The sequence below is a fragment of the Pholcus phalangioides genome, unplaced genomic scaffold (assembly GCF_987345545.1).
Source record: "Pholcus phalangioides strain wild (caught in Gottingen) unplaced genomic scaffold, Ppha-v1.0 ptg000020l_1, whole genome shotgun sequence".
In the NCBI taxonomy this organism is placed as follows: domain Eukaryota; kingdom Metazoa; phylum Arthropoda; class Arachnida; order Araneae; family Pholcidae; genus Pholcus; species Pholcus phalangioides.
Genome location: NW_028301613.1, coordinates 1,339,713 through 1,366,309, shown reverse-complemented (window position 1 = coordinate 1,366,309; position 26,597 = coordinate 1,339,713). Strand labels below are relative to the sequence as shown.

The 26,597-nt window shown below is 34.9% G+C and overlaps 2 protein-coding genes across 4 annotated transcripts in view; both read left to right on the top strand.

Moving 5' to 3' along the window:
* Positions 1–14,312, top strand: part of Rubicon (run domain Beclin-1-interacting and cysteine-rich domain-containing protein rubicon) — a 32,382-nt gene extending 18,070 nt beyond the window's left edge. For 2 of the 3 annotated variants that reach the window (XM_089248339.1, XM_089248341.1), the window contains exons 17-21: positions 565–865; positions 1,947–2,025; positions 3,077–3,245; positions 5,387–5,459; positions 14,069–14,312. In XM_089248339.1, the coding sequence (XP_089104465.1) occupies positions 565–865; positions 1,947–2,025; positions 3,077–3,245; positions 5,387–5,459; positions 14,069–14,117 (671 nt within the window). In that variant the 3' untranslated portion in view covers positions 14,118–14,312. The remainder of the gene's footprint in view (positions 1–564; positions 866–1,946; positions 2,026–3,076; positions 3,246–5,386; positions 5,460–14,068) is intronic. The other variant, XM_089248340.1, reaches the window with a different exon arrangement.
* A 9,689-nt stretch (positions 14,313–24,001) lies between these two features.
* LOC149070723 (uncharacterized protein F54H12.2-like) lies at positions 24,002–24,778 on the top strand. The gene has a single exon (XM_089248801.1). It carries the CDS (start codon positions 24,002–24,004, stop codon positions 24,776–24,778), a length of 777 nt encoding a protein of 258 aa, XP_089104927.1.
* The last annotated feature ends 1,819 nt before the right edge of the window (positions 24,779–26,597 follow it).

The window sequence follows — 26,597 nt, the reverse complement described above, 5'->3', positions numbered from 1 at the left end:
AAAAAGTGTTCAAATTATTGTATCGAGCCCTTAAAAAAAACCCACTTTTCAGGCGACCTGCTTTAAATAGCCATAAAAGAGAAACCCCACCTCTAGTTTTCACATAATTGCTAAACGCTAGTGCACAAATAATCATCATTTTCATTTCTTTACATGGATAAAAGGGAAAAAAATTATGCTGATTTTAAGTGGGGGAGGAGTGAGTTTTCCGAACTGTGTGAGCGGGAATAGTAAAAATTTTAAACGTTGTATCTGGGAAAAGTTAACACTATCAATATATGAAAGAAAGTTAAATTCACAATAATTAGTGTTAGTAAGCGAGAACATTATAAGTGGGATCTTCACTGTATATTAATCAATTAACAATGCTCACTTATAGATGACAAATAAGTATAGTTTCACAATCTAAAATATTTATTATTTGCGTACTGTATATTTTGGTCGTTTAACAAAGGTATACACTACCTCCACCTTTTACTAAATATCAATGTGCATGCTGTTACATAAGAACATTGAATAATTAACGTTGAATTTTTTTTTTATGTATTTTTATTATGTTTCAAGATTATGCCAAGAAGTTTCGTTACTGTGAGTACCTTGGAAAATATTTTTGCCAGTGCTGTCACGCCAACGACCTGTCTCACATTCCTGGAAGAATACTGTGGAAATGGGATTTCAGTAAATATTATGTCTCAAAGTTCGCTTTCAACTTACTCGACCAGATGCATTTCGATCCCCTGTTCAATGTCGATGCTATAAACAGCAACCTATATCGAAAGTCAAAGCAACTGGACCAGTGCCGTGAATACAGGCAGCAGATGTTTTATCTCAGGTGTTTCCTTAGAACATGTCGCAATACAGAGCAGTAAGTTATTATAAAATTATGAACCAATTTACAGATATGATCTCTAGATCTAGTTTCTAAATGAAAATGTATACCTAAGGAATCCGATTATACGTTCTAGAGCACTTTTTTTTTATGAAATGGGTACTGGAGTGAACTTAGTATTTTTTGATAGTAAGTGTCTGTGGTGAAAAGAAAAATAAATTTTGGATTACCTGTGTCATTTTCTATGAAAAAGTAATTTCTCTGCCAAATTTGAAGCAAAATTTGTGTAATATTCAAAACAATTACAAAAAATTCTATGAATGGAATGTTTTTTTTATTTTCGCAGTACATTCAGATAATAATGGTGCGGGTTATGAACCAAAATTTAAAAGATTGTATGGCAGTACGGCACGCTCGTGTTACATTCAAATCTGTTAATGTATGTGTGAATTTTTTGAATTTTCACCCAACATATCATCTATAAAAGACTGCAATTCGACAAATATGTGTGATATACCTTATATTTTGGTTCATGACCTCAACAATATATATAGAACAATATCATATTAAAATTTCGTAATGATAAAATGATCAGATTTTTAGAAATAATGTCACAAATTCAAGTAAAGTGTCAAAAGTATCATTCTTTGTAAAACACACATTTAAAGTTTTTATTCACAGATTACTTGTATGTATAAACGGAACACTAAAATGGATGTAACCTTGATTCGAAGGCTAGTATTACACTATAAAAGTTTGATAAAAAAAATTTTATAACATTTTTAAAATGTAACCAATAAGCACATCTGTTACATTCGAGCAAACTTAACTGATCCACCTATTGGTTGCATTTTTCAAGTTTTATAAGCAAACTTTTATAGTGTAATGCCGGCCTAAGCATCATATAAACAAAGTAAAGCTTGTTTTGGAATCAAAACAAAGGCTTTCAAAATATATTACAAAAACTATATTTCCTTCCAAAATGGTGTTTTTAATGTAGTCTAAAAAAAAACAACTAAAGTCTGCATTTTCAACATAGTTTAAAGGTCTAAAATAAAGGAAAAACCTTAAAGAGTCACCATTAAAGTAAAACACGTTTTTAACATTTTGTTTTCAGAATAAAGCGAGAATTGGAGAGTTTACCAGAACACATATCATCTGAACCTCATATGTATTCAATGAACGACCTACATCAAGTAAGTCTCATATAATTGTCATGTTAATGATAGTGCATTTTGAATTTTTGAATATACAGTAAACCCCCCCCCCCCTCCCAAATGCGGTCACCCCTCTTTTACATCAAAATAATAATTTCCCCTTTATAAAAGTATGCATTTCAAACCCTCCCTGATTAATGATCACCCTTCTTTTACGGGCAATTTTTTTTTGTCCTGCCATGTCCACAAAAGAGGGGGTTTTACTGTAGTCAATGAAATGTGTAGTCGAAATTGATTCGCCTAAAGCATAGTCTCCCAAACTTTTTGTTCCCATCACCCCCTTCTTCAAAATTGTTTTTCTCTCATTGTCCCCCAACTCAAATAAACCCATAGGATCCTATGTTAAATCAGTTGGTTCTATCCCCCCCTTGGACCATTCCATCACCCACTTTGGGAAACACTGGCCTAAAGCATAATTGTTGTGCTTTTTACTTTTTGCATTTGGTTAGTTCTACTGCCTTTATACTTTACTGCTATATAAAAACTTCGGTTTTTTAGTCAGTTTATAACACATTAATGTGCGAACGATATTGTTTTGCTTTGTCTGGCCATGAGTCTTCCAACATGTTCAAGTTGGCTAACTGTGAAAACACCTCTGACCAAAATAAATAGCTCTCAGCAAAGAAATTGAATGGCGTAGAATATTTTTTTCAGCTCTAGAGCACTAATTAGATTGGGCTTTAAATTTGGTTCCAGATGGCTTCACTTCCTTGCATAACATATGAAGTAAATACAGTGAAACCTACTCAAGACAGACGCCGCATGAGATGGAAGCCTGTCTTGAATGGGATCGAAAGATAATCTTATCAATGATTTTGACGCACACCTTTATAAAACAAAAACTGTATAAAAATATTATTTCAGTCTCATGATGTTTCATTTTGTGCAGGTTCCACTGTTTAGATAAATTTTAGTTCTATTTACTAGTTTTCAATTTGTGTGTGTATATTTTTAGCGTGGTTTTAAAATTAAACATTGTTTCAAGCTTTTTGTAACAGCTTTTATACTGAATGAGTTTGATGTTTAATAGGTCAGGTATGGAGAACTCACAAAGTCTATGAGCAATCTAGTCAACAGATGCATAGGCCATGTTATGAAATGCATTCTTTGTCAGGGCAAAGGGTTCATATGCGAAATGTGTGACAACGAGAAAGACATCATCTTCCCTTTCCAACTTACGAAAGTATCTCATTGTAAAGGTGAATTTTATTTTATTCATTTATTTTGTCTTTTGTAAATAGTGTTCCAGAACAGCAGGAGTCAGGGTTCTATCATGCTCAGTATAATTTTATCCATCAAATGCATCATGGTAGAACTTCTGACCAATATCATGGCACCATAGTGTACCAGAGCTCGCTGTGTGTTTGGGCTCCCATGGTCTGTATCAATTGTTTGGTGCCATTTTCACACCAACGTCTACCCCCTACCATCTTGATGAATGTATCAAAATCTCTGATAATTTTATCCATCAAATGCATCATCCTCTGACAAATATCATGGCACCATAGTGTGCCAGAGCTCACTGTGTGTTTGTGATCTCATGGTGTGTAGCGATTGTTCAGTGCCATTTTCACAGACATCTGTCCCTACCATCTTCTTGAATGTATCGAAATCTCTGATCTCAAAACCTGTGGGGGGGGGGGGGGTCATTTCAGGTTCTTGTACCCTGCAATGGAGCCGCAACTAGGAAACAGGGCCGTCTTAAGAGCATCATAGGCACCTGCACCAAGTGATTTTTCTGAGGCCCTACGAGAGAAATTTTCAAAATTTCGACCAGATCTCATTTTTGTGAGGCCCTTTTTCTCTTAAGACCCTTGGGCTGTTTGCCTTAGGACGACACTGCTAGGGAAGGGTGGGGTCTGGTGCCGAGTTTCCCTTCAAATTACGGGGAGAGGGTATCAAAAGGGACGCTGGCCCCCTGGGTGACAGAGTAAATTTTCATTTCTGGTTGCATTCCCGTCCTACAGCATTTTTGTCTAATGCTCAGTCAATTTTTGCTGTAAAAAAAAATAAAAAAACCCTGTGGTTTCATTCTAAATCAGCAGAGAAATTGAAGATGGTAGACATAATGCTACATCTGTGTAAATTTTGAGTTTTTTGTCCCCTGACTTGGGATTTTATTTGATCACGTAAAGAAAAAGTCGCTTCAAAGGTTTTTTTGAATCAAGGGTTGGGTTGCTGTATGGTGATTTACCACAGATTTACCATTTTTTTCAACACGTAAGAAATATTGGCAGTTTTGTAAACGATATTTAGCAATACAAAGAGGCGCATTACAGTGACATCATATGTACTAATATGCATTCAGTATTTTGATTGATTATACAGTAAAACCTGTCTGATGCAGAAACTGAAAGGAAAATTTTACCCTTTAATGGAAAATTTCACACAAACAAGTGTTTGGTGACCAACAGACCATACAAAATATTAAAGTGCCCCACCGAAATTTTTTACGAAATCCATGCTTGCAAATGTAAGTTCGTTTGTGTACTCGATATTTGGGTTTTGATAAGCTATATGTGTGTAGTAATGCAGTTTCTTTTTAAAATTGTAACAAATTTTTTCGGAAGAGCAAGCTCTTCCACTGGAGAAATCAGTGTAAGGGTCGAATTTCCAAACGATATGCAAGATCTACAAATCTGTATGCAGTCTGTCTGCATTCCATGATCGTAAGGCTGAGCAGGGCCAGAATTAATGAGAGAAAGACAAAGATCAACTGCCCTGGCGGTGAAATTCAGTGTGGTGACAAAAACACTGTTATAAAATCATCAAATTTTACTGTGGCAGGGGCGGCAAAATCATATGTTGCTCTTCCCTCACAAAATTCCTAGGTATGACATAAAACATATAAGATAACATACAAAACAAACTTGACATGACAGATATTGAAACTTTAATTGCCAATTTTTGAGGAAGTTAAAAAGCACGTAAATGCCGTTATTTTAGAAGAAAAACAGTATAGGTCGGAATTTTATACAGATGCTGTCGAAATCTGAATACAGTAGTTAGTAATTATACACTATTTATTTATTTTATTGATATTTAAATTGCTTATTTTATCTTTGATTAATTTATTTTTATTTTATTATCTTCAATTACATACGAGATCATTACAAAATTTTGCACATTATTTCAATTAAACCTTTATTAAGCGAAAACTTGTGTTCAACGGGAAAAAAAATCTTGGTCCCTTTCAATTCCGTTGAAGACAGGTTTTACTGTATTATGATCCCATCAGTTTTTCTGTTTTTGTAAAACACACAATTCCATAAAAGTTAATATTTCACTTTGAAATTACACATGGAAATGAAAAGTAATTGTTTTCCTTTTTTTTGTCCAGTCTGTGGTTCATGTTTTCACAAGAAATGTTTTAAAACAGAACATTGTCCGAAATGCATTCGAATCAAAGAAAGGTTAGTAGCTGTCGATTATTTGATTTATTTTTTACTTTTATATATTTTCGGCAGAATTATTCTGTCAAAAAGTTGCTTGAAAAGAACATTTTGTTGTAGAGAAATAATTTTCGATGCAAGTAAGTAAATTAATAAAAATGTTTTGAGTTTTGGTAAAAATTTAGATAAATGCTCATGTAACAAGTTTTCTCATCTATTTGTTGAGCAGGGTGATTCTAAAGTCATGGTACAAACCCTTTTTAAGTGGTAATAAACAAACAGAGCATGCTAAATGAAATCGCTTATTTTTTTGTGTAAAATACATAGACATACATGATAAGTTTGTCTCTAGTGGGTTATTTAGGTACTGCAGTCGGGATGCTCGTTTTTACAAACCCTTACTGGTTTGAAAAATAGTTTGTAAATGAGAAAGACATTCAAAGGAATAGTAAATTGTTTGAGACCTGAAGATTGCTTTGTAGAAACGTACAGTCTGTGTAAAATCCAGCGTCAACTGTAGTGAATTAGGTTGGTGATAAAAATTGTTTTTTCGGGTTCGAAGACCGTCGTCCGTTTGAGTTTGTTCTCAACGTTTCCCCAACACTAGTGGTTGGCATCATCAGGAGAATTGATAAACTGGATCAAAGTCAAGTTTTCCGGAGTCTCAGGTTGTATTTATGCGCATAAGTGGCTTGAATTACACTATTGTTTTGCGATTGGTCAGTTGATTCTATGGCTGACAGCGTATTGTAAACAGTTGTTATGCTGGTAGAACCTGATTGGCCGAGAGATGTGGAGTTATCTGATTGGCTGTTATCATTCTGTTGCTGGACCTTGAAGGGGAAGGTTCTTGTTCTTCTGAGAGCTGGTGTCCAGGATCTGCTCAATTTCAAAGTTTCTTCTCTTCTATTATAGCTGTTTTTGTGCTTGTATATTTCAATAGCCTCTCTGTAGATTCGTGGGAAGAAGTGGTCAACATTAGCTATTACCTGTGTTTTGCTGAACTGTACACTGTGGTTGTCGTAAAGCGCATGCTCTCAGAAGAACAAGAACCTTCCCCTTCAAAGTCCAGCAACAGAATGATGACAACAGCCAATCAGATAACTCCACATCTCTCGGCCAATCAGGTTCTACCAGCATAACAACTGTTTACAATACGCTGTCAGCCATAGAATCAACTGACCAATCGCAAAACAATAGTGTAGTTCAAGCCACTTATGTGCATAAATACAACCTGAGACTCCGGAAAACTCCAAAAGGTATACTAGGGAAATATGCAGATGACGTAATAGTCATAAGCACAGACAGAAAAGCAGCCAAAGCAATAGACAATCTACAAGAATTAATTGAAAGCATTGAAAAATGGAATGATATAAACAGAGCAAAATTAAATATAGAAAAATGCGTTTTAATATGGTTAACAAATAGAAAAATTCCAACAAACACATACATAGAAATAAACGGTCAAACAATAAACCCCTCAACAGAAACAAACTATCTAGGTATCAATCTAGACACTAAACTGAATTTTCGAAAACACGTGGAAAAACAAATGCTAAAAGCCAAAGTAGCCATAGATGAACTAATGAGATTTTGCTACCCAAGATCAGCACTAAGCTTAAAAAACAAAACACTAATGTACAAACAAATAGTTAGACCAATATTAACATACGGAGCACCGGCATGGGCCTTCGCAACCAAAGAAAACATATATAAACTCCAAATATTTCAAAACAAAACACTTCGTAAATTTGCAGGAGCACCAAAATTTTTCAGAACAACGGACTTACATAGCGAACTAAAAATTGAATCAATATTTACACACTTAAAAAAACTAACCAGAAATTTACACGATAAAATGGAAGAATCACCATACGAGGAATTGAGAGAAATAGCAAACTATCCAGAAAATGAAAAAATGAGAATGCCAAGGCCAAGAAATTTTCTCACATATAAATTTGTCAAAGAATTCTAAGAGAGAAGCTAACAAACTCACCTAAACGTTCATGAAGGAACTCATTCACATATAGCAAGTCACCAAAAAACTCTTGGTACAAAGTATATCATTATGCACAGACCTAAAAAAGGAGAACAACATAATGTAATTAAAATAATAGAAGATAATATGCATAAAAACAAAACAGAATTAGCAAAATAATTAAGCAAGACAATTATTTTTTATAAAAGAAATAACAAAATAAATAAACCCTCCAAATAGGTAATACAGATCGTCCCCAAAAGATGGCGCCAAAGACTTCCAAAAGAATCCAAAAATTTGACTTATAACAAGCTAAAAATATAAAAAATAATAAACAAAATTCAAACCATAAAAGATAAATCAAAAAAAAAAAAAAAAAAACAACAACAACAGAAAAAATAAATAAAAGCAATACAAAAACAAAAGAAATACGATATACATGAAACCCATGACAAAAATAATAACTAAAATAGTCAAAAGCAGCTAAAACTGAAGTCATTCAGACCCCAGTAGATGGCGCCAATGAACCCCATAAACTCAACAAGTAAAAGGCATAAATAAATTTAAATGGGGGAGAAGAATAAATGACACATAATAAAAATATTTATAATAATAATAACAAAAAAAAAAAAAAAATAATAATAATAATATATATATATAATAACAAACAAGCCTATATTTCATATAGTTCCCCCAAGACGAACAAAATAAACAAGCACAATTAAACGAATACAATACGCAAGCACGCACCGAATTACACCCGCAAGAAAATCAACCAAAGAAAAAGTAATAATAAAAAAATAAAACAAAAAATCACTTACCAAAATTGAAAAATGATATAATATTAAAAATAACTACGCATCAACAACTCAACGATTAACAAAGACAATGGGATAAACCTAATAACACCAACACGAAACAAAAAAAACCACGAGGCAAAATACGCCCGAAGCAAATTAAAATGGCCGGAGGGCCAAAAATAGATAAGGATAAATTAACCTCGACCACAACAGATTATGTAATAAAAGCAAAAGAAAGAAACGAGAGTATAAAGAACAAATGGAAAGATTATAATTATATCGCAAATCATAGATGGCGCCAAAGACATGAAAGGTCTAAGATAAATAATTATCATGAGAAACCCTTTCTCATAACATGTATATATTTTTATATATCCAAATATTTAACCCAGATCTTTAGAAGGAATACATATATGATTAAAAAAAAAAAAAAAAAAAAAAAAAAACCACAGAATTAATATTACCCCTGATAAACAGGAAGAGACTTTATACTAACTTTTTGAACTCAAAAGGTGTCCAACAGATGGCGACATAGAGAAAAATTTCTCATCACATGTATATATTATTATTTAATCAATTATCTAACCTAGACCTTTTAACGAAATATATATGCAAAATTATTTACTTGTAACATGCCAAATAAAGTAGGAAACATGATAAATGCATTCATGGCAACTGCATAAATAAAATAAATAAAAAAAAAAAATAAGATAAAAATACTTGTACATAAATTATATAAACCATATTTAACCCAGATTATCCCCTTCATTGCTCCGACTTTTCCACGCCCAATTTTTGATAGAGTCTCGTCTCCTTCTCCTTTCTATACTCATTTAAAAATTATAATGAGTATATAGCCATGTCTAATTACCAGTAATTCATAAGAATTCCCAAGACGAAGAAGATGCGGTGAAAACCGGTGCTTCGAATCACGTACAATGGCAATGGCAATGGCAGACTCCGGAAAACTTGACTTTGATCCAGTTTATCAATTCTCCTGATGATGCCAACCACTAGTGTTGGGGAAACGTTGAGAACAAACTCAAACGGACGATGGTCTTCGAACCCGAAAAAACAATTTTTATCAAATGATGGCCGCGAAAACCTTATAGACTATTTAGGTTGGTGATCTCCAAAATTTCGTTTACACTTGCATGCAGGTGCAAATAGTTGAAAAATTTCATGGACCGGCAGATATGGGACAAATTATCTACAGACCTGTTGATGGCTAAGGGAAATAAAAACAAATATAGGAGACAGTATTTTGCGTTTATTAAATCTCTAATTATACAGTGGTTATGTGGATTGGGCAAAATGTTTTGCTGACCACCAAAGAAATCCTCATGGATCGGCAGTTGAAGAATGCAGAATTAGAGTGATATTTTAGTAAAAATAAAACTAGAACTGCAACAAATTTCTTAAAGTTCATTATTCATAATTTATTTGAAATGTGGTTTTTTTTCACCAGCAGAGGGCACTGCCTGGCTTGACATGCTTAAAATATATCCTTTCAGATAGAATATTCATCCTAGGAAGTTAGAGTGATTAATTGCGCTTTTGCGCATGATGCACAGATTTACAAATGCCAAGATCATACATAGTTAAAAATGAATATTACAAGCAACAGTTTACGAAATGCGATACAAATAAAAAGAAATGGGAATTTATTAACAGTATTGTGAAAAACCAAAATAAAGCTATTGTGTTGCCAGATTCTGCTGATAATCTAGAACTTGCAAATCAATTCAACACTCACTTTGATCATATAAGCCACAATACGTCTTTATTTGGTAACAATGATGATTTTAAAAAATTCCTTGTGCCTACCTTAAATTCCTTTGCCTTTTTTGATGTAGTCGATCTTGAGGTACATAATACTTAAAAATTTTTTTCTAAAACTAATTCGTATGATTACAATGGAATTAATATACAGTCGCCCCCCCCCCCCAAGTATTTGCGGGGGTTACGTTCCTGGGGTGACCGCGAATACAGAAATCCGCGAATAACCGAAACCATAGGGTTTTTTTGTTTATCTCGTTTATTGAACATCACAAGAAGAGCAGGGTGACTCAGAGGTAGAAGGGAAATGTAAAAGAGGGTGCAGCGGTTGTTGGCAATACTTTCTGAAAGGATATTGTGATTTCTGTTTGATGTTTCTTCTTCATATCATCAAGTACGTTGGAATATGTTGACAAGGCTTCCTCTACTAATTTTTCTGCATGTGAAGGACATACCATAAAGACATCAGTGAACTTGTCTTCTACTTAATAGCTACCACGGCTCTAGTTATGACAGTAATGGCATTAGTGGTGGTGTTATTCTTCCATACCTTCAAGACATTTTATGGATTTGCATCTTCTATTGCGTGTACAATCATCTCCATTGAGTGGCTTGTATAGTGAGCCTTGAATGTTCGCTTTACCCCCTAATCAAGGGGCTGAATGATAGATGTTGATTAGGAGGCATATAAAGGAGTTCCACACCATCAGCTTTGAACACATTGACATCTTGTTGTCCAGGAGCATTATCCAGTATCAAAAGAACTTTGAATGACATGTCTCCACTCTCAAGGTACCTCCTGACTTCTGGAACGAAACACTGTTTAAACCAATTCAGGAAAAGTGTTTTCATAGTCCAAGCCCTTTTATTGTTCATCCAAAATACTGGAAGCTTTGACATCCTTTCTCTTCAATGCTCGCGGATTCGCAGATTTGAAAATTACGGTGGGCTTTACCATGTACCCATACGCATTTGCACAAAACAACATAGTGAGTCTATCTTGAAGTCATAGTAAGTCTATCTTTAAACCAGGCACTCACTTTTCTTCTTGATTGATAAATGTTCTTGCGGCATTTTCTTCCAAAATAGTACAGTTTCGTCAATGTTAAACACCTGCTCAGGTGCATAACTCTTCTCTTCAATAATTTTCTGCAAAGTCTTTGGAAATTTTCTAGCTGCCTCCTGGTCGGCAGAGACTTGTTTGCCAGCGATTTTTACATTGCGTAATCTGAATCGTTTCTTAAACCTATGAAACCAACCTCTACTTGCATAAAATTCTGATGAAATAGACGTTTTACCAGCCCTTCCCTTTATAGAAGCGTAAAATGTTATCGCCTTTTCTGTTATAATATTACAATCAATTGGAATACCTTTTTTTGTAGCAGTCTTGTGCTCACAAAAAACAGCATTTTCTGTACGAGAAACACATGGATCCAGTAGGTGATGCAAATTTTTCGCTGCCTCAAGTGCAGCTACAGCCACGGCTGAACGAATTTCAGATTCCTTTTTCTTGAGATATATCAAGAAAAAGGAGATTCGTTGTTTCCGTAATGGTGGGCCACAGTAGCAGCAATTGACTTACTTTCGCCAAGCATAGTCAGTATATCCAATTTTTCTTGTAAACCTTTCACTTTTTTTGTCTTTCCGAAGCACTATCAGTAGCACTTGAAAAATGAGCCATCCTAAACACACACAACTAAAATTTTGTAAACAAAACATGTGAATGACGATTGCTGAGTGTTGCCAAAAAAAATTTCCAATGAAAGAAAAAAACCGCAAATACGAGGGGCCAACTGTATACTTGATTAAAGAGTTTGCTGCAAATAATGTCACATTTATCACAAAGTTCATAAATACCTCATTTCAACTTGCTGTATTTCCTGAGTCACTGAAATGAGCCACTATTACTCCTGTTTTTAAAGCTGGCGATAAAAATTCTGTGCTGAATTATAGGCCTATCTCAATTGTACCGATTTTTTCCAAACTTATTGAAAAAATTCTTTCAATTAGAATATATAATTTTTTGTATTCTGTGCATTTTTTTGCTAAAAACCAATTTGGTTTTATAAAAGGACAAGGTGCTAAAAATGCCCTTTTGGCCTTTTCGAAATTTATTTATAATGGTAATAAGACGAGAACAAATTTACTGTTGCAATATTTTTAGATATTTCAAAGGCTTTTGACAATGTGAACCATTATATTCTCATTCAAAAACTCAATTCAGCTGGGTTCGGGGTCATATTTTAAATTGGTTCACTTCATATTTATATAATAGAGAACAAAGAGTCAAAAAATACAGGATAATTTGAGTATTTATGTCCATATAAATAGAGGAGTCCCACAAGGATCTATATTGGGTCCTTTGCTTTTTCTGATTTTCATTAATGATCTTTGTAATTTAGAATTTGACGGTTCCATGATCACTTATGCTGATGATTCTGTATTAATGTATCCATGTGATGATCTTGACAGCCTTAAGAATCATATTAACCACGATCTAATATTAATTCAAAAATGGTTCTATGCTAATGATTTAAAATTAAATTTACAGAAGACAAAATACGTTAATTTCAATCTTATGCAATCTGATTTGCATCTTAATCTTAAATTTCACACCCTCGCTTGTGATTTTCAACCTCATTGTCATTGCGATGCAATTCAAGAAGTAAACAGTATTAAATACTTGGGTTTAAATGTAGACAGCAATTTAAAATGGAAATCTCATGTTCATGAACTTAAAAAACTTTGTTTTGTTTTATATAATTTTTATTATATAAGTAAGAAAGTTTCCGCTAATTTCTTAAAAGACCTTTACTATTCTTGGTTTTATTCACTTATAAATTATGGTACAATTTTATGGGGTGGTGATTATAAAACCAATTTATTGCCTTTATTTTCAATACAAAAAAAGAGTTTTCAAAATTTTGAATCGGGGTCAGTCTGATTCTTCTATAATTTTTAGAAATCTTAATCTACTTCCTTTACGCCATAATGCTATTTTCGTATTATTCTTTTCTTAAACCGTAACAAAGGCTTATGCAGCTTAAAAGATAATGTTTCATAGTGAAGACCTCATATGATTTACCGTATTCCTACTTTTAGGAAAGAAATTTTTTGTAAACATTTTTATTATTTAGCTCCGAAATTATGTGATTCACTACCACTAGAAATACAAAATATACCCACACACGCAGCATTTAAAAAATCTTATTCAAATTATTAATTTCAATAGACGATGTAGACTCTTATTTTAACCTTTAGGAGGAGCAAAATAAAATGTATTTAATTTAGCTTTGCCACTTTAATTATGTATATTTTTTCAATTAAAAAAAAATTTTGTTTGTCTATGTATGAGTGAGTTTCATTTTTTTCAATCTATAATGTTTTATTTTACATTTCTCGCCATGCATTAAGAACTTTGTCTTTTTTTGTGTTGTGTATGTTTTTTCGTTCTTGATTTTACGTATTTTTTTATTTGACAGTGATAATTTTGTCTCTTTTATGTTCTATGTGCCTTTTTTTTAATGTTTCTGTTCATGTCGTATGCTTTATATATGTTATTCATTAATTATCATGCAAATTTTCAATCATCCGTACAGGCATCACAGCCTCTGGATGATAAATATGTTGTTTTCTTTAAACTAATCTAAATCTCTGTATGTTGGAAATGAATAAATTTGATTTGATTGATTGATTGAAATATCATATATCGTTTTAAAGCATGTCGATTCAAACAGTATACCTCGTTGTAGAACAATGCAAAACATTCTGCTTTGAGGGCTTGTACCCATCCCCCTTGAACAAAGATTTCTCTGAGCCCCTACCAGGCTAGAAATACTTGCTTACAAATTGACATACTTTTGCAAACTATAACCTGATCTTACCAGAAAGCCCCGCCTGCACTTGAAACTCTCGGGTCGCGCCCAATATGCAGTCTTTGACAAATGCATTATTGCACAATGCCCATGCATTCTTTGTATAAAAAATGTTCTGATGACATTTGGAGCATCATGAAAAGTTGTTCGCCATAAATTGATGACATTGACTTTGTGTTTTTTATTTTTCTTTAACAGGAAAAAACTCCAAAAGCAAGAGATACAATACAGCGATGAGGAGCTTTGAATTTCTGTCTGTGATTTCAACTTGTTTATGTGTGATAATTATTACTCGTTTCTTATCAAAATTATTATAAATTTGTTTATTTGATTGTATAGATAATTTTTACCTATGTTTGTTTTCCCCGGTGTGAATGCCATTTTTATCAATAATCAGGCTGCATTTGTTCTGTTTGATCTAATAAAAGATTGAGAATTTCGAAACATTAGTTTTGTCAATTTTTTCTTCTTTCGAAAAAGTCTCAAAGACTACATAAAATATTCTTGCAATGAGAATCATAAAAAAAATAAAGACATCAGAAGTCATCCAATGGGGAATGACTGATGATTCTGCTGTCAGAGAAATGTTGTAGCTACACCTGAAAACCCAATGTCAGTTGGTGATATATTATTCTACCCAAACATAATGGAATCGAAACATCATATTTGATTCATTCGTTGCGGAAAATGTTTTAATCCTCTGTTGGGTGCATTTGATTGGACAGGCACAGCGTTGCAATTTGAGCTCATCGCATCCAAACTAGTTACATTTTTGAAAATATGGTTTAATTCATACACAATTATGGTGTACGATCAGTTCTTGACTGGAGAAGGTACAGACCCCACCTTTTAACGCATATTGGTGGGATCAGAAATGTACGCACAGGAGGGGGGAAAAATCCCTCAGAAATATCACTTGGCCCGGGGCCTACGATGCTCTTCAGATAATTTTCAGGCAGAGCCGTCTTATGTGGTTTGCCCCCTCAAGCACAATTTTGTAAAAATGAACTAAGCGGCACATTTACAGATCGCTTAAATGACCCGTGACACAATTCCAAAGCATTTAGTGGCCCATGGCACATTTTTGGATCACTGAAGTAAGCCCGTGGCACATTCAAAGATCACTTAAGTAACCCGCGACACAGTTCCAGAACACTTAAACGATCTGTGGCACAATTTTGGAGCACAAGCGGCCCCCAGTGCGGTTCTACATATCACAAGTTACCCACGGAACATTCCCAGATTACTTAAGTGATCCGTGGCATAATTACGGATCACTTGAGTGACGCGTGGCACATTTCCAGAGCACTTCAAGGATCCGTGAAACATTTAGAGATCGCTGAAGTGTCTCTGTAAGGGATTTATCATTAGGGAGAAATGTTAGTTCAGGTGCCCACAAACTAACGAAAAATTTCTTGTTTTTGGCGCACCGAATGCCATTAAGAATATTTCATATTTTCATAAAGGGTGGTTGATGACGTAAGTATTATCCAAACACCCCTTGTCATCAAAAGTCAGCAAATCGGAACACACCCCCGTCCCGATCGATGCTGACGTAATACTTGAATGACCTCTTTGTCGCGACTTACCTCAACGTCAAACACACATTACAATACAGCACATTACGCGATTACAACAACTACAGCCCAATGCGAGTTTCAATATACGTAATAAAGTGCAATGACGCCCAATACAAGTGTGTAAAGGCATAAATTTGTATCCTGCCCACCGAGCCTAAGCCCTCCCCATATTTTCGTTCGTAATAAACCACGACATCCATCAAGGGGTCATTCAAGTATTACGTCAGCATCGAGTTTTATTCACAGAAAACAGCTATTTTACACGTATTTACAAGCAGACAGAACGCGATCGACAAGTACGATCGCACTGAGCTTAAAGTCCAGCAACACTGACTCTGCCCCCTTTCTGTCCGTGCATCGTTTTTATAGACTCATCGAACCTTCGAGTTTGCAGAGAATTCTATTTCGCACTACCAAGTTGGTGGCACCCCTTCCCACAGGTCAAAAGGGATTCTCTAAACAAATCTAGAAGCTTCGAGCATATCTTGGCATTTCCGGTTTGGCAACAGGAGATTGCTGTCTCGAGGAGTTCTTCAAAAATTGCGGAAAAAGACCTAATTTTCGTAACAACAGTAAGTTATTTTCGTCACTAAAAATAATGAATTGTCTTCGGCTGTTGGGACGAATATAGCTCGAATAATGATCACAAATTTTATTCAACACCTTGTAAATTATTAATTTTAATTTGCTAATTTGATTTTACCTTGTCGGGAGCCCGTGGGTCAGCTGTTGGCCACCCTTACAATAACAAGCATTACACAGAAACAAGTTTCACGTTAGGTTCACAACACGGACACGCACATTCCAACATGAACCAATTCGTTAAACGTTCCGCAGAGGAATATGGACGAGATACACGTGTGGTTTAGTGCAGTGTTTCTTAACCTTTTTTTGCCCGTGGCCCCCTTTGAACCATATTTTTTTCTCGTGCCCCCCTGTCTTACCCAGAGTTTACGACCCTCATCTAGAAGCAAGATCCTTTATACGTATTGAATTGATTTTTTCACTGAATTTATACTGAACGAAAATTTTGCAAATAAGATTGGCCTCCAGACCACTGGCCTATAATTTTTGAGCTCCCCGTTAGTCCGAGTTCTATTCAGGGACGTCTCAACATCATGGGCCCCCCTAGGCCAAGTGATGCTATGGTAGTCTCATAGTTAGCTGGAAATAAGCAGCCTACATATTTCCTACTTATTTTCAAAATTTATTGTATAAGTACTATGCAAAATATCATAAGGTGGAATTCACTTATGGACGTGAGACCTCCGGGCATGACCCCTCACAAGAGTGGGACTGACAGAACTGCAGCCCGGGGCCTGATATGGTTTTCATAATTTTTTGTTTTTCACACTATAATTTAATACAGAAGAGGGGTCTGTGCAAAATGTAGCTGAGGGCCTGCAAAAAAAACCCATCCTAGGGATCCTGCTGCAAAATGCAGGCGTGAGGCACGGGTGGGTCCATACCCTAAGACGGCCCTGGGTTTTATGGGTGATTTTGTTAGATTCTGTAAGTGAATAGTCACCTTAATGTTTCTTCTCAGCTCTCTGCATCTCTCCAAACCACCTGTCGTGGCCCCTTTCTACATTTTCTTCTGTGGCCCCCCTGAAGTATCCCAGTACCACTAGGGGGCCATATGGCCCCCGGTTGAGAACCACTGGTTTAGTGTATGTGTAGTAATAAGCCGGGTTTTTTTTTCAAAATAAAACTTTCAGCAGAATAATCAGAATATTTTCGGTACAAATAACAATGGCATCTCAAGATGATGTGGCTCACCATTCGGGAATCACAGCCCCTCACTGTCTTCAACATAATCCCTAACATATCTCGCGGCACTAAGAGAAACTTGGGAACCCGGACAAATTGATTTTTCTAAGACCTCCCTACCTAACTAGAAATGGTTGCTCAGTGCCTTAACCAGATGAGTGGGGAGTCGGGGCAAGCATGCATTTTAGTGTGTCTTTAATATCGAAGGAGAGGTTAAAGGTTGAAATTTGTATCCTCCTTTGGTCCAGCGCCCAGGGCACCAGACCTGACTGCTCATCCTGAGTTGCAGCCCTGTGGTTGCTTACCAATTTGCATGCTTAATCTGGAAAATTTTAATCTCATTATCACGAGGGCTACCTCTGCACGTGAGGTCCCCCAGGCAGTGTGTGGGTGGGTCCGTGCGTCAAGACGGCACTGGAAAAGAGCAAGTTGAATTTTTTCTACTGCAGTAAAAAAACGAGCAAAAACCCGATGAAAAGATAAAAAAATGATGACAAATCTCTCCCCCTTGTTACTGCCCCTTACCATCGGGTGCCGTGGCATCCTGTTTGGGAATCAATTTCATTGCATTACAACTGTTTAAACAAGTGCAGGTGTGTTTGCATTGTGCAAGAAAGCTGCAAGCATACATTACTCTAATTTAGGTAAAAAATATAATTTAGGTTTCAAAATAATACACTGCTCAAAACAATTAGGGAGCACATGGTTTTAACAAAATTACGCAAAGATGTATACCGATAAGTAACATAAAATGAATCATCCATAATTTAAAGCTTAGCAGGAAACGGAAGAAGAAAACTTCATTTGCAAATCAAAGTTCATGACGTCAAAAACCAGAAAAAGGAGATAAGGGCAGAAATCGGGATGTTGCAGAAACGTCTGTTTTACTGCCGTAACTGTGAAATTCGATTGCGCAGTATTTTTTTTTGAGACAAGGTGACTCGAGGATGTCTCAACAACGTGATTTACCGGAATCCATGGCATGGCGTGTTATAGGCAGACTGGAATCCGGGCAAACACAACGTAGTGTCGCGGACGCTGTTGGAGTCGCCAGAAGTGTTGTTGCAAGGCTGTGGAATCGATTCCAAGAAACAGGAAATGTTAAACGTCGACCAGGGCAAGGTCGGCCACGCGCCACTACATCAACTGATGACCGGTATATACGGTTAACAGCCCGTCGAAATAGAACAGAGAGTGCTACGCAGCTGCAAAGACGGTTGCTCTTGGCAACAGGACGAAGGGTGTCCAGCCAAACAGTCGGCTTCATGAGGGAGGGCTCTATGCACGTAGGCCAATGGTCTGCATTCCGTTGACCCCACGCCACCGTGCGGCCCGAAGAAGATGGGCTGTTGAACATCGAGATTGGGAGCAACATGATTGGAGCCAAGTGCTGTTTACAGACGAGTCCCGATTCAGTCTGGAGTGTGACACCCGACGTGTTCTGGTATGGAGGGACAGGAGTAGTATATACATGATCATATCTGGGCCCGGGGGGGGGGCCCAGATATGATCATGTAGTAGGTGGTTGTCTCCCAGATATGATCATGTCTCCTCGTTTTATTAATGATAATAAACAAACTTCAAGTTTATAAGCAGTAATTCTATCAACTCTCGGGTAGTGTAGTGGTTATAGTCATAAACATTAACCTACACTGCTGTAGAGTTTTTAGGAAAATCAGAAAAAGAGATGTAAGAGTTCAAAATAAGCGAGAAACAGTTTTATATATTTATTTTTATTTTTTGCAATATTCTGTTCTATCATGATTGTAAAACTTATTAGAATAGATTTATTTAATTCCACCTACCAAAAATCTATTTATCTCAGAAGGAGCTAACTTCTAACACTTATTCAAGAACCACAGCTCAAGAAAGTTAACTCGTGTTCACGCATGAGGTGGAGTTTTGAATAAAAATGAATTTTCCAAATTTTTTTACACAGGACGTGATAGAGAATGATCTTTTTCATTTTAGATTTCCATCTACGACTGTGGTTTCTGGACCTACGTTAAGTGGAAAAACTACTTTAGTTAGGAAGTTATTGAAGTGTAACATTTATGGAAAAGACATAAAAAGTATAATGTGGTGTTATTCAACATTTCAACAATGGTTTTTGGAAGAAAGAAATATAAATTTCCATCAGGGGCTACCTCAAGCGTTTGAAAATAATGCCGATATAATTGTAATTGATGATTTATTAGAATCTCTGAATGAAGAGGTCTCTCGCTTATTTACAGTTACTTCTCATCATGGAAATAAAAGTGTAATATTTTTGACTCAAAATTTGTTTCCTAAAAATAAGATATTTAGAAACATCACTCTTAACACTCATTATCTTATTTTATTCGGAAACAACAGAGATTCGAGTCAAATTCAATGTTTGTCGCGACAAATGTTTCCAAGTAAATCTAAGTACTTTATTGATGCTTATAAAAAAGCGACAGAGAACCCATATGGGCATTTGTTGATCGATTGTCATCCGTTAAGCAACAAAACCTTTCGTTTAAGAGATTCGTGCTTTCCCGATTTTGATGGTGTTTATTGGGTGTATGTTCCTTCAGCATGAAGTCAATACGTAAGAATTATCATATGTTGGCATTTTTACAAAAAGCAAATCCATCTCAACGTCGCGCTATACTGAAAACGCTCACTGGATCACAGTTAAATTGTATATGTGAAATATGTTTAAATACCCTGAACGGGAATGTTGGAAAAGCAAATATCTCAAAGCTTAAGAAATATAAGACGGTGATTAGAAAGCTCGCTGACAAAAAAGTTTCAGACACTGTCAAGAAACAGTTGCTAACAAATCAGACCGGAGGTGCATTTTTACCATATTTGATTCCAACTGTAATCAGCGCATTAGGAAGTCTTTTCCAACGATAAAAAACGGCTCAAAAAATGGCTTTAGTCCCAGAACAATATTTGTTACCTCGACGTATGCAAATTTCTGAAGAATCACGAACGGAAGATGAAATCGAATCTCTTTTGAATACTAATCACGTGGCAGATGATGTTAAGGTTAAGATACTTAATAACATGGTATCAAAATACAAAAGACTAGTTCACACGCCGTATGAGCCCGTTAAAGTTTCTATTGAAAAGTCATCTGATGAATCGAAGGAAGAAGCTATTCCAATAAGCAATTCTGCCGAATTAGTTGATGAAGATCCAATGGTACAACAAATATTGCTTTCAATTCCACAAACAACCAGAAAATTCGTTCCGGCTCTTATAGATAAAATGAAGCAAGCTAATCTATTTTGGAACAAACAGGGTCAGTTGATTATAAATGGAGATTTGCTACCAGGAAGTCATGTGATTGATATATTTTCATTTATGTTGAGAAACCGAAAGAACATAAATTGGCCCCCGGGCTTTAATTTGTTTTTTCAAGAACTGATCAAGACTGGAATTCCTTTGGAATGGATACAAAATGAAGTACTAAAAAGAAGTTTCGCACATACGTCTCCTATACAGATTCGGGGGAAAAGCCTGGTGACACTATCAAAAAAGACCTCCCCTGAAGGCCATGTAAGTTCAGTAAATTTTCCTGAAGGTTATTTCACACCCTCACGGGAAAGTAAATTTAAGAAAAAAGAACATAAATTGGTAAGCCGCAGAGAACGGAGTAGAAGTCACGAACCTGCTGGTGCACAATGGTCAAACTATTAGAAAAAATCTACTATAATTTCGAAAGCCCGGCGTCATTTGGAGGTGTAAGAAAATTAGCTGAGCAAGCAAGAATTTCTCAACGGAAAGCGAAAGATTGGTTGATGAGTCAGGATGTGTATACACTCCATAAACCAGTGAGATATCGGTTTCCCACAAGACAAACTATAGCTCTAGGACCGAATGAGTTATGGCAAGCTGATTTGATGGATATGAAAAAATATTCACGTGAAAACAAAGGAATAAAATATTTGTTAGTCGTTGTTGATGTGTTTCGAAGAAAACTTTTTGTTCATGCGCTCAAAAATAAAACACAAGAACAGGTTTTAGAAGGATTCAAAACACTTTTGAATCTACGAGAGAAGTGTCAGAAACTTCATACTGATCACGGAACGGAATTTTTTAATCGAAAATTGCAAAGTTTTTTTAAAAGTTATGGTGTTCATCATTATGGAACTCAATCTCCGAATAAAGCTTCTTTAGCAGAAAGAAAAATCAACCAAATTAAGGAAAAAATATATCGGATTTTCACTCACACTTCAAAATATAAATACATTGACTTTTTACCCGCCTTAGTCAAATCTATCAATGATTCTATAAATCGCAGCACAGGTTTTGCTCCGTCAAAAATTAAAAAAATTCATCATTCGACAATATTTAAGAAATTATATGGTTCTAATGCAAACACTAAATTTAAGTTGAATATAAACGATCAGGTTAAAATATCGAAAACGCGGAAAGTTTTTCATAAATCTTATCTACCCCATTGGACACATGAAATTTTTCTAATCAAATCACGATATAAAACTCAACCACCGACGTATGATTTAATAGATTTGAAAGGTGAACCATTGATTGGACGCTTCTATGAGTTCGAATTACAAAGAGTGACAAAACCTTCAAATGCATTTTGGAAAATTGAAAAAATATTAAAATCACGTGGAGTTGGTAAACGCAAACAGTATCTCGTCCAGTGGCATGGTTTCGGACCTAAGTTCAATTCTTGGATTGAAGCAACGGCTTTGAAAAAATGAAAAATCAATTTTTTGTGACACTTGCAAGCAATGCTAATGATGATTTGTTTCCACAAAATACACAGAGTCATTTTGTGACAAAATTGTTCACTCCGTTACATTTAGAAGGTGATTGGAAATGTGCGCTCACTGATGCCATTTTTCCAAAATCATGGCACAATATTACTGAAAGTAATTCAAAATATCAGGTTTCGTTCACAGAGGAGATAGATGAACCTGATGTTAGAGAATATCAAATATTCATTTCTCCTGATGTGGACACTATTAATCAACGAATTTTGCATACAGCTAATACTAATCTGGTAGCGTTTCAAATTAAAGATACTGAAGTAATTGTGACTATTCCAAAAGACTATGAGATAAAGATTACTGTTGAGCATGCCGATAAACTGCTATACATGTTGCATTTACCTGTGAAAGACGCAATCATAAATTCCACATCAACGTTCAAGTTTAGGTCTACGGGGAGTGATGTTAGTGAGCAATATTTCAGTCAATAGTCCTAGTGGACAAACGTAGTTTTCTGGTTCCAAATTTCATGATTCCGGTTAAGTACGTCAAAGAAGAATTCTCAAAATTATCATTTTTTGAAGCTTTAAATGAAAATATCAAGTTGATTACGAATAGAAATGCAGTCGAATTTTCACTCGATAAAACTGAAAAATATGTGCAAATAAAAGTTTCAAATGGCTTTGAATTGATCGTCAACAAGAATGATGCTGCATCTTTTGCTGCCTTAATGAATTTGAATAAAGAAGTTACAAAATTTTCCCATGGCTTGACTGCTCGTGTATATAATGTTATGGCCCCCTTGTTGAAAATTATACCTGTTCTAAATGAGGGGGAAAACCAACAGATAGTTAGATCTTATAATAATCCTTTGTATTATTCTGTAAGTAAGAATTTCATCGAGTCTATTGAAATTCAAATTTGTTCAACATCTGGTGAACTTTTGAATTTTTCTGAGGGGAAAGTATTTCTTACCCTTTCTTTCATAGAGATGTAAAAAGAGAACTTTTCTCCAGCGCTCCTTATAATAGATATTATTTAGAAGCAGGTGTACTTTCATGGATATACATATGTATATAAGAGAATTATATGTTTACTTCTCATCATAATAGATAATATTTCACCAAAAGAATGTTATGTGCTCGACAATGTTGCAATTATTACATCAGTCAGCAAACTGGCAATAGTTTGCCCTATTTTCAAGGAAGATTAATTCAGCGAGGAAATAGTTTTTTTTTCCAATATATTTCGTAGTGCTGTACCATTATTATCCCAAGTAGGTCATTACTTAGGTAAACAATTTTTGAAGTCGGGAATCCAGGTAGCATCTGATGTTATACAAGGCCAGAACTTTAAAACAGCTGCTAAATCTAGATTGATGCAAATGCGAGATAAAATTGCAGGTGATGTAGTTGACAAGATGCAGTCAAGTTCGGGCAGAAAGCGACGTGCAAATACTAAAAAAAAAGATTAAAAAAAGACGGAAAGATATTTTTTCCTAAAATTATAAAAAGATATGTTCATGTATTTTTTTTCACTTCTCTTTCAACATGGAGGACAAAGGTTGTATCTGTCTCAAGTCAGAATTAGATGTTTTTGAAAAACAATTAATTCAAGTCGCTGTGGAAGGTTCAACATTTGTTGAAGTGAAGCCAGTTGCCAGCATCACCCAAAAAGGCCCAGTTGAATTTTTGATAAATAACACAAATAGTGAAAAATATATAGATCCGTCTCAAATTTATCTTCACTTGAAAGCTAAGATCGTTAAACAAGACGGATCCGATTTGCCCGAAACAAGTAAATCTACACCAATAAACTATATTTTAAATACTTGTTTTTCTTCTTTGCAAGTATTTTTGAATGATAAGCCCATCAACAACTACGCTAATTATGCTTACAAAGCATACATAGAATCATTATTATTCACATCAGAAGCTGCTCAAAACAGTTATCTTACCAGTTCCCTCTATATCAAAGATACTGCTTGAAAACTGGACAATTTTGACCCCCAGACAAGTCTTAATAAGGGATTGAAAAAAAGACATGAACGTTGTAAGGCATCGCAAGAAATGGATCTTTTCGGATTGCTTCATTTCGATTTGGCTCAACAACCAAAACTTCTGATAAATGGTGTAGACGTCAGAATTAAACTAGAAAGAAATAAAGATTCGTTTGTGTTGATGAGCGATGTAACAGACACTAAATTACAAATAACAGACGCTAGTTTGTACGTGCGAAAAGTACAAATAGCTCCTTCTGTTCTTTTAGGCCATGCCAAAGCATTAGAAATAGGGAATATACAAATTCCGATACGAAAATCGGATTTGAAAACTTTTACTGTTCCAAATGGGACGCAAACTCACTCTATTGCAAATGCATTTTTAAGTGAGATTCCTAGTAGAATTGTTCTTGGTTTAGTTCCAAACAAAAATTTCAGCGGTGATGAAAGAAAAAATCCGTTTAATTTCGGACATTCGAATATAAATTATATATGTTTGAGAAAAGACGGTGTCACATATCCATCAAATCCCTACACCCCTTCTGCTAAATCATACGCTCGAAGTTATATGTCACTTTTCACAGATTTAAATAAATTTGCTAGTACTACAGATATTCCGATACTTTACGAGGACTATCCTCAGGGATTCATGCTATTTGGTTTCGACCTCACGCCTGACTATTCATCAGATAAACAAGATTACATCAGCACTATAGAAACCTCAAATCTTTCTATTGAAATGAAATTTTCAGAAGCTCTAACTGAGACGATGACTTTGATTGTTTATTCTCAAGTTCCAAAAACTGTGCAAATTGATAAATCTAGAAACGTTTACACAGATTTCTAAACATGAATTCCATTGACTTGTTTCAAATAGCACATAGCGATGGTTTGCTATCACCAGTGTTCGCCGGAGTTTTTGCATGTGACCAACTCCCCCAACAAAAACGAAGAAAGCATAAGGCCTTTATTGTGAATTTAGATACAAAACATAAACCAGGTTCACATTGGATTGCTATGTATTTCGATGATAATAAATGTTATTATTTTGATAGTTATGGAATAATATGCAAAAACATACATATCTTACGATTCATGCATAAAAACTCGAGAGTAATTGAATAAAATGTAACGGTGTATCAATCCCCATTCTCACGAACATGTGGTATTTTCTGTTTATATTTCCTTGCGCATATTGTGCGAGGTAAAAGACTGGACAAGCTAACAAGAAATAAAGAAGAAAATGAGAAAAAAATGCATGCTTTTGCTTCGAAACAAGTACTGAACTATCCTGATATACCTCAAAGCGATGTCATACAGTACTGTGAGAGTTTGCTTTAAACCAATTAGTGGTCCTAATTCATTTTTAATAAAAAAATTCGATCTTGTTATTCGTCATTCCATAATTTTGTAGGAGGAGTTATATGAACGTTGGTTTAGATGTTATATAAAAAGATATAGTAATGATAAAAAAATTTATTCTAAAAGTATGGAGCGATATGGTTACATCTACGTTTCTTCGGAAGCAAAGCCTATTTTTTGCTCTCCAAATTTATATTCTGATTTGATTGATGCTCTCAAAGATGGTGTAGCACAGGATCTCGATTATCTGGAATGTTGTTCTCTCCATCTACGCTATTTTAAAATTTTAAGTAATAAAAGCATTTTAGATTCCCTTCATAATCAATGGTTGCCTAACTGTTCACTAGTGAATGAAGAGTATGGTTTCATCATCCTTCGTGAAGAAGAATCCCATTTCGTTCCCCAAATATATGGCAGTCTATTTTACAACAATCTTTTTGATTGTTTAAAAGATGCTGTTGAATGCAATATCCAAGATGGGAATAACTCTAGTAAGATTGGTTATTTTAAAATGCTGAAAAGTGAAAAAGAAGTTATTGAAGAAATCCATCGACATTTGAGGAAAAAAAATTGAAATTGTTCGGCACAATATCTACAAATTGTGAAAAATACCCAATGAACACTTTTGGGAAAACATATTGTAACCGCAAACATATGTAATTTGTATTGCTGTGATTTTTTTAAAACTGATTTGTTGAAAAAAAAATGTACAAAATGTCTGAAATGTTCAAACAATAAAAGTTATTTCACAAAATATTTTGTACGCATATTTTTTTTTTCTTGTCATTTCTTTATGAAGAGAAACTGAAGTAGATGATTTCTAAGTTCATTAACTTGGAGAGAGAGTAAGTATTAATATAGTAAAACATACAACTGAACAAAAAAATAGACACACAACAAAAACTGCAATCATTCAAGTTCTTTATTCTGAAGACCGGGAACAAGTAAAAATACAAGACCATTTATCCCAATAAATACAATCAGAAATTGCTTCAGTATTTCCAAATAATTAATAATTATTGATACGAGCAACAGTTCTCCAATTTATATGATAACTCACAATGAATACGATAAACTTGAAATATAATCCAGACTAATTTTTCTCTGATTATTTTTTTATGAAAAATATAATATTGCTTTCATTTTACAGTAGACTCCCGATAATCTGACACAAATAAAGAGCCCTACCACAGGGAAATGCATGTAACACAGTAGATTCTAGAATCCCCACACAGGTGAAACTAGGATTTGGATTGGACATCGTCAACCCAACCTCTGGTTTCCGTTCTCATCCAACAGCCGAG

Excerpts from the sequence above, each read along its gene's own strand:
- LOC149070723 (XM_089248801.1), top strand. The coding sequence starts at position 24,002 with ATGGATCTTTTCGGATTGCTTCATTTCGATTTGGCTCAACAACCAAAA.